The following is a 9604-nucleotide window of genomic DNA, read 5'->3' as shown; positions in this document are numbered from 1 at the left end:
AAATATTTAATATTTCCATTAGATTAACACATAGTGGATTAGAACATAAATAAATAAAACAAATTTGGCGCTTTCCGCAATTTATATTAAAGTAGCTGCAATGTAATTTACTATAAACAAGTAGAAATTTCTTTATTAATTTTATTAACGTAAACAGCGACCTGCATAACAATGACAGACACTTCCGTCAAAACATGTAGAGATGTCTCTGTTAGCGGTGGTGTATCAAAGTCAGAGCCGCACTTGACTTTCTCCGGAGTTCAGCGGCTAAAAGTAAACCAGTGGATGAGCTGCTGCGGTGAGTGTCTTGTGATCTAGTGCTTGCATCATTGGTACTGGATTTAAAAAAAATTTTGTGGGTGAATTGGTGACAAACTGGGCGGTGTGCAAACAAAAAATAAAACGATGGCAGAAAGTAGAGGATCGTTATTGGCCAAGTCCGTGCAAAAACACGCTGGAAGAGCCAAAGAAAAGGTCAGTGACTTATTTACGTGATAGGTTAGGTATTTAAATGCCTGTTGATATTTATAAATAAGGGCATGTAAATTAAATCGTGCGTCGAGCTTTTGCCAGGAACATTCCGCTATTGTCCCGAACTTGTGTGCTCGTCCGTCCGGCTAAATCACTCTCTAGTTCACTGTCAGCTCGTTTGTAAACATTTTGTTTATCTAGGTTATAAATTAACTCTTCGGAAGTAGTCCAATGAGTTTTTGTCAATAATCCCTTAAGGCGATTCGGCACTTTTTACCTTTGTCATCCTACTTTCTCGGCGAAGTGTGTCACATATTTTTAAACGTATAATTTTAATTCTTCTCAAACACCAGCCTTTTACGGTTTTATTTAATCGGCGTTTATCTGCGTGCGAATTTTTGTGGTGAATGGGATGCGATTTTTATAAATTTTCTATTTTTATTTCAAATTCGTCCAACGTACTAATAGACTGAGGCGAACAAAATTACCGGGCCTTAGAATAGACGCAAACTTGGCACAAAATCCCGCTGCCAGACGAGATTTTCTAATACTAGATACCAAGAATCCAGCAAATTTCTGTGCCTGTATATTGTTTGATTATCATCGAGCATAAATTTACATGCAATTTTAAAAAGGAAAAATCCGCCAGTTCGCTTATAGGGCTCAGCTCTCCCACTCAAAACACCTGAGTATTTCAATAAGTAATAAAGTTGTGGGATTCAGTTTTTTTTTAATGAATTTTAATCAGCTATGGAGTGGATTTCCGTAATATTAAACGCTTTAAAATTTAAATCTTTATAATATTTGTAAATGTCAACTTTGATCTTACTTTATTAATAGGTAGTAACCTATAGTAATAGAGGTGATGAGTAAGATAAACTGAATTATATAAGAAACTCCCACAGCCTCATACTTTTCGTTTAGTGAATTTATTTGTGGTACCATCTCATCAGTATTTTAACCAACATTTTATCTGTAGTATTGTTTTCCGTTGTACAATTTATCTGTACAAGTTTTATCAGAATAAACCTAATAGGGTATTATACAAAATGAATAATCAAAATTATTGCATTCAAATAAAAAAAATGTAATATAACGTAGTCTATTATATTTGTCGCTATATTTAACACACCTGTAAATCAAGGTTACTTAGTTGGTTACTTGTAATAATAAACTACGTACACAAACTTATTTATTAACTGTAATTAATATGACATAATTCACATAATTTTTATATAAGATGTAATAGGAATTATTGGACAAAATTCAGATAACAAAATCATCTTCGAAAAGGACTTGTTTTGTTATGTACTGCAATCAATAAAGACATCTTTAGTTAACCCTTTTTGTAAAATTAAATTTGCTCAATTTAAACTTTCACAAGAGTTTATGAAAGTCAAGTTGCATTTCTGACCGGAATAAGACTTATATATCCTTCGTTTCGACAGTCGTTGGTCGAGTTTTGATTTTGCAATTAACTACATGAAATATTAGCAACTGTTTCCTGTATAACAACCATTAAGTAATAAGTTAGTGGTAGATAACTGTACAGAAGTTTTCAATTTAATAACAAAATAAATTTACTATCAGCTTATGCAAAATTATTAACATACCGAAATGTATGAATAATAAAACAATATTAATATTATGTTTCAGCTTTCCTTTTCATTTTATTGCAATTAATATTATATTAATATTATAGTTTACAAACACGCAGTTAGGTTGATACAGGGTGATTCACCTAACTTATTCATTAGAAGTTTATGGTAAACAGAAAAAGGTAATCAATTTAAATATTTATAGCAATTATAACTTTATGTTTATATGAAACCAAATTTAATTCCTGGTTTCATTATTTTAAATGAACACCATGTATGTTTTAACATAATTAAATTGAATATTAAAATACCTTTTGATTAGTATAAGCAGTAATGTGATATCAGGTATAAAACAAATAACATTCATAGTACACTACTATCAATACACATGTTATTTTTACATTTAAGTCATGCTTATACCAACTAAATGATTTTTAATATTCAATTCAATTATGTTAAAACATACATGATTTCCCATTGAAAATAATAAATATATTGATGTTTTAAGATGCACATAATTAAATGTAAATAACAAACACACGGTATATAATTTGATAGTACTAATAATGGCTTCTTATTGGTGCTTTACAGAAATTTTAGATAGACCATCACTCTGTCAAATTTTTCTGAAAAAAATTTATAACTAAAAAACTGTTGATTGTAGGACATGGTATTGCTAGTTTATTTACAATTACATGTCGAATATAAAAACAGGGTATTCCATTGAAAATAACAAAATTGATATGACTTCCGGAAACCGGAAGTTAAATTTTGTTCAAAATAAATTAGAAAATTAATTCAAGTCAAGTTACAATTGTTTTCGATCTCAAACTTGAATATGATAGATGAATCACCCAGTATACTAAAAAATTACCTTTCATACTTCCTCAGTTTAGTGCTTCCTGTACATGATAACTGTAGTAAATATAAATAATAAACAATAATGAATAAATTGCCAACAATTTTTAAAACATTGTCACATTCTAGATCATACTCCTCATGTGAATCATCTTAACAACGTTATTATCAGGACATGCAACTTTTGTGTTCTATTCATTAGGTTACATAGTTTTTAACCACTTCATTGTGCATTCATACATCATTTTTCATTTTTTAGCAATGAAACAGCGAATATATTGTATTAAATAACACACAGAAACTTAAATTGCCGAGCCGGAAAACAACAATTTATTAAAAGCAGTCAATATCTCTATGTGAGAGAAAGAAAGAAAAGACCCCTCCAAAACATTCTTGAAATAACTGGTCGGACGGTAACACACGTGAAATAATGAAGACGGTGAGCAGTTGCGATGGTGGCACCAAGAACCAACGGTACCCACAAGGCAAAGGTCCGTCGGAGGCATATCAATGTTTTTAGTAAAACCCGTTTTTGACCCTCCCGGTATTTGGCTCCATTCGGCCGTGCACACACTCGCCTTCGACGTAATCGAATTCTTAACCTCAACCTTCCTAATTAAAAATGTCAGTTCCTCAACCGTCTTGGACCGTGAACGGTTTCGAAGTTTAAGAAAGTTATGTTGATGGATGCATGTCCAAATTTTGATTTGAAGAGTTCGTAATCTCATTTATGTTTGGTTCAATGATCATACAGTTGGACAGGAAGTTTATAATTTTAAATGAATGAAAATTCAACGCATTTATTACCTTCTTAAGGAAAGCCCACATAAATACAGATATGACAACCTATGAAATCATAAGAAAAACAATCTTTCGGCCTAAATTACGTGTAATGATTTATATCGGATGGTAAATTAACACCGACGTGGATTTTTTTATTGCCAGTGTCCATGTTACACATAATAAATTTGGCAATGTACCAAACCGGAATGGAGATGATTACGAACCAAATTAGTTTATTTTTAAGCCTGTAGCCGAAGAAAACAAGATTCACTTTGGTTTGGTGTTGCTTTACGGTCAATAATATTGAAAATGTTTTATAAAATCGTGGCGCATTGAACGTGCACAATGAATATAAATTCATAATCATGAGTAAATAGGAAAAATGTTTGTGATCAGAATTATAATTGCGTTCCTTTCGTCTGTATGGTATTATTCTGTTAGAAACACTTTCTATATAGCCATAAATGTAATAAACTAATAATTTTAGTAGTAAAAGTAATTTACAGTTGAAAATTTGAAGTTAATTATAAGCTACGATTAATGGGGGAAGTCAAATATGTATAATAGAAAGTATACTTACAATTAATAGCAAATAAGTGGTAATATTAATCTGTTTTATAAATATATAGCTCATATACTGAACTCATATTCAAAAGTTAAGAATATTAAACTTTTGTTCATTTTTTTTTGTGAAATTCGGCTCAAATGACAAAGAAGTTTTTTTAAACGTATTGAAAGAAGTATTTGCACCGGTATTTGTCGAAATTTGTTCGTATTATTATGCCTATAGTGTGTTTAAACAAGGTAGGTGATTTTTGAAATGTTCGTATTAAAAAAATAGTGATATTTTTAGACAAATATTAAAAATATATTCTTTTGAAGTCAATAATTTAGCATAAAAATGAACATAATAATTGGTATTATTTACCGTAATTTTAAATAAATAATAATAATTTAAATATTTAACCGAAATTACATGACACTCTAACTAAATTTGTTTATTTTACACCTTTGTATGAATAGAGTATAGACATAAATTAACAGATGAGAGGGCTCAATGGTACCCTCAATGTTGCACAGTGTTATTTTTTGGTTGAGTACCCTATTTTATCAAATTGACTCAAGTCTAGGAAGACCAAGGGGTGGTAGACTAAGGAAAAAAATGAGTTCTTTAATGATGATCGTCAAGTTCCCATCTGGTGCAAAGGAGGTTCCACGAAATCTTCGAAGAGTTCAAGAGTTTCAAAGAGGTTCCATCACCATGTAGAGAGGAATTTGTTTGAAAGGTCGTACAAAATTGTACATACACCCAGGCATGATGACCGGTAGAAAGTATACAAGGGATATTAATAGTACGTTATCAAAATTTTAAGGTGCTATTGGCGAGAATATTTTTTCACATTTGCACCGTTCAGGAATAGTGCTCAAACGACACCATACACTGAGACATTACAAATTCCCCTGGGTCAACTGACCTAAATCCTATCAAGCATCCATGGGAACAGCAACTTTCGAACCATCAACCCCACCCTAATTCTTTTCCAGAGCTCTATAACCTCATAGAAGAGCATACAGAGGAAGTGTCAAGCAGCAATTGATGCCCATGGAAGATAAACAATATAAATAAATTTTATGTATGTATAAATTTGATTAAAAATTAAAAATCGTATTTGTATTAAATTTATTATGACGTATATTTTTTCTAAGTTTTAATTTATTTATTAAATAATTCTAAAATGTTAAATAACAAAAAATAAATGACTGATATTTTTTCAATATCCCTAACGTTTTAACATGAGTTTAGAAATCAGTTTGTCGTTAAAAATATTCGGTGAAAATCTTTAAATAAATTATCCTCATCATGTGTGTTTGATGTATTCGTAATCAAACATGTGAATAGTTAGCAAAATGCATTAGCACATTTATGTATGTATAACTAACCAGTACCTGGGCCGTGTTTACTTGTAGTAGTCGCAGGAAAACTTCCAACATCTGACCTTGATACTGACAACATTCTGCACCGTTACCTTAGGATTCCGTAAAAATTCAAATAAAACAAGAAAACACGTGAATGATGATAATGTTAGGCGATGAGGTAGAACATTAAGACTAATGCCATGCAAATTTTACTTGTCTCTTTTGCATTTCATATCGACGCGTGTAAAAGTGAGAAACAACTCTTAACCCAATTTTGATTATCAGCTCATTAATAAATTGAAACAAAAGGTCTGTTCATAAAAGAAAATTAGATGCTATATTAGAAGAGCCAGAGAAACAGGATATTTAATTGTGTATGTATGCCAGCTTTCTCGATGACGACAATAAACACGTAAAAATTGATTCTGTTTGTTCATTGTTACAAATTGATAAATAAATAATTATATCATAAGCACCGACAACATTTACCACTTAAATTTAAACAATAGTTGCTGTACAAGCAAGCCGGAGGAGTGCGACTTATTACTGCTTATTACGTAATTGTGTTTAACATTGAAACGCGTTGCATACAAGTGTATTAAAATAATTACCGTAAAAACACCAGCGTAAGTAAATGTCGCCGCATAATATTAAAACACACCGGATACGACCAATTTCTCCTTCAATTTGAATAATTCCTGCACAAAAATCAGCCAATTCGAACAGATCATTTTTAGTGGCTTGTGTGAAATGTGCTTTCTATTGAAGTGGCAATTTCTCTTGAAATACATGGATTGCGGAATTGCAAAACAAATAAATAGTGGCACATGCTCAGAAAATTACTAATCTAATGGGCAACAATCTATTTTAAAATTTTGGAATCATCTCAATCTTCGACAGTCGCCATGGAATTCGATTCACTGCCGCACTTACAAGTCTATCAGCTGCAAATGATGCTCATTACAAGTGCGACAACCGTAACCAAAACAATAGTTATGGTTATTATCTAAGAGAATAAGTTATGAAATGAAAAACATAACCTACATTTAGGTATGCTACGTTTCAAACAAATGGTTTATTATAACGGGCACGTCGCTCAAATGTTATGGTCAATTCCCAATAGGTCTAGTAATTTTTATGGCTGTCGGTTTATTGATAAAATTAATTACACACTTATTAAATAAGATATTTAGACACAAATAGTGGGTAAAATTGTTTAAATTATGCTAGACTGCTTAAACTTTCTGATCCTATCCAAATATGAAAATGCAATATTATATCATAACATACAATGGTGGAAAAAGTATGAAATGTTTAATTATTTGTTACAAAAGTTACTTAATGTTTTCCCTAATCTGTTACAAATCTGAACAAATCTAATTTACAACAAAATCAATCAATTAATTAAAATGATCATTATATTCATAAGTTTATACTTTTTTAATAACAAAACAAATTGGATTGGAAGAAAATATGCAATATTTTATTAATGTTCCGCATCAATAAGACGAATTCCCACTGTTTTATTACCAATAACTAGATTAAATTATAATTATGTCCAAATTTCCTCCGTGATTTGTCTTGATATTTTGTGGGGATCTTTAAGGGAGAGCACTTTAATCATTTTCTATATCTTGGGAGTGTTTTACGTCGATTTTTAACACCATCTTATGTACGAAATTTACACAAAATCTTCGAAACAGCACTCTGAGTAATATTTAATGTTTTTGCTACGTCACATTGCATTCAGCCACTTTCAGTGGTACAACTAGTCTTCCTAAATTGAAGTGAAAAGTAAACGTGCTTAGACATTACTATGTTGAAACCGACCAAAATATAGATAAAAAACCTAAATAAAAAACGATGAGCGGCGCGATACTAGTTACCACAAACCAGCGAATTTGTTTAACACCATTACAACAGATTCCAGACGATAAAAATTCAATTTTTAAAAAGATTCCGTACCGTATGTATACTATATAATTTACTTTACCATTATACTTTATTATTATACAAAAAAATCAAATATTCACAATAACAAACTACATAATTTTGAGGAGTAAACCCCACCCGATCCTCCACCATGTTTTACGGTGGATAAAATAAACTTTTTATTCATTATAGATCCTACGGGACGTCTAACAAAGGACGTTTTTGAATTTAGACTCATCACTAAAAACTACATGTTTCTATTCTTCTGTAATCCAATGAATCTAATCCGAAGCGAAAGACAATTGGGATTTCATCCCTTGGGATATATTGTTTTCAGTCATACGAATTATGCTTTTATTCGTTTTTTAAAGGTGTTTAGAAGCTTTCACTTAGTCAGTAACGTTATATTTCTTGATAATTCAGGAAACAATTAATTTATTTTAACTTAAACTTTTGGCAACCTACTTATTTTTCATTCTCCTCGAAACGCTGAATTATATTTTTTCTCAAAGCTAATGATATAGTTTTACCGCGACCTAATATTAAAATAAAAATAAAATTATTTTTGACTTAAGCCATCACCCTTTAACTTTCAAAGAGAAAAATAGAGAGAAATACTGCTAAAAGAAAAGTTGCTATAATTTGGTCTACTGCAAAACCAGACAAACATACTTAATTTTTTAAAGCATATACCATCAGCAGAAGGAAAAGAAATATACCGACTTGAAGTGGAATTGATAAAATTTAATTTTTTAAAATAATTTGCTGTAATAACGGCCATTGATCTATGACGACGGAGCTATAGTCTGCTTATGCAATAAGTACATACATACAATTAATATATAATTAATGCTGTAGGTCAAGATATAAAAAAACAAATTCATAAGCACCTTCATAAAAATAACAAGGTAAGATCGATAAGTTTAAAATACTAGATGGTGTGGATGGGAGTGAAGATGAAGATGCACAACCATTAGTTGTTATTCAAAATGAAGCAAGGATAAATAAGAATGCAATACTAACTTTGTACCACTTTCATCATTTGAAAGATTCTAGAGACAGTTCAGTCCTAACTGAAAGGGGATGTAACCACCCTTGAACGTGTTTTGATTAATTTGTTTTTACTTTCCAGCAACCAAAAAGTATTTTCTCAGAAATACCATATTTAGGAATTGGTCATCACCACATTGATAATAGTTCTGATTATGAAGTATTGATTATTAATTATTTTATACATCTATCTCTATAAAAGTGTTTTTAATACAACAATGAATTCTTAAAAACAATAAGAACAATATCATAAAATTAAATGATTAAGAGAATAAAATACTGATTTAAAAGTTTGTTTTTTGATAGCAATACATCTTTATCGAGCTTTTTCAATGACTAACATTAAAAAAGATAAAACAAGACAAACAGATTACTCCCTACTTTATACCAACAATTGTATACATGTTAAACCAAATCAAAATTGGTTGGTTCAATTTCATTTTAAAAACATATAATGCAATTTAAAGTTTTTCAAATATTTATCTAATATTTGATTTGATTTGTTTTTTCTGTACAAACTATAATTTTTGAAGGCTTTTTAAAATAATTTAGGAGGAATTACACAAATTCTACTATCTGTGATTGTCCAAAATTTGCCAACCACTCAAAAAATTTATTTGAGACTGTAACAACAAGTTGAAGTTCACCCACAAAAAATGTGTTTTTGAATAAAAAATACATATGCGTTAGTTCTATTTTTAACAAGTGCATTCGATCAGTTCAACCATGTGTATATCAGATGTTTCAACAATAAGCAATTTTATCTGCGAAAAGGATTTATTTGTGACGTAACGAAAATCGTTATGGATATATTCGGTTTCACGGTGCTGGAAACACAATACGCGATAAACAACAGGAATACGTGCAGCAGTTTTGCCCACACACATTTTCGCCATTGTTAAATCCAAATATTTGTCGGATATTTGTTTTTCCCGCTGTTCCGCAGACTGTTTCATAATTTCGTACGATTTTCACCAAAAAGTAGTTCAGTTCTG

General features: G+C 30.6%; 1 protein-coding gene across 2 annotated transcripts in view; it reads left to right on the top strand.

The window, feature by feature from the left end:
- Nucleotides 1-277: 277 nt before the first annotated feature.
- LOC109601509 (myc box-dependent-interacting protein 1) overlaps nucleotides 278-9604 on the top strand; it is a 35839-nt gene continuing 26512 nt past the window's right edge. Inside the window, exon 1 of one of the 2 annotated variants that reach the window (XM_020017756.2) lies at nucleotides 278-474. In XM_020017756.2, the coding sequence (XP_019873315.2) occupies nucleotides 406-474 (69 nt within the window). In that variant the 5' untranslated portion in view covers nucleotides 278-405. The remainder of the gene's footprint in view (nucleotides 475-9604) is intronic. The other variant, XM_049964562.1, reaches the window with a different exon arrangement.

The sequence above is a fragment of the Aethina tumida genome, chromosome 3 (genome assembly GCF_024364675.1).
Source record: "Aethina tumida isolate Nest 87 chromosome 3, icAetTumi1.1, whole genome shotgun sequence".
NCBI classification, from domain to species: Eukaryota; Metazoa; Arthropoda; class Insecta; order Coleoptera; family Nitidulidae; genus Aethina; species Aethina tumida.
Note: the sequence above shows the minus strand (reverse complement) of the source record. Positions and strands in the feature narration are given on the sequence as shown.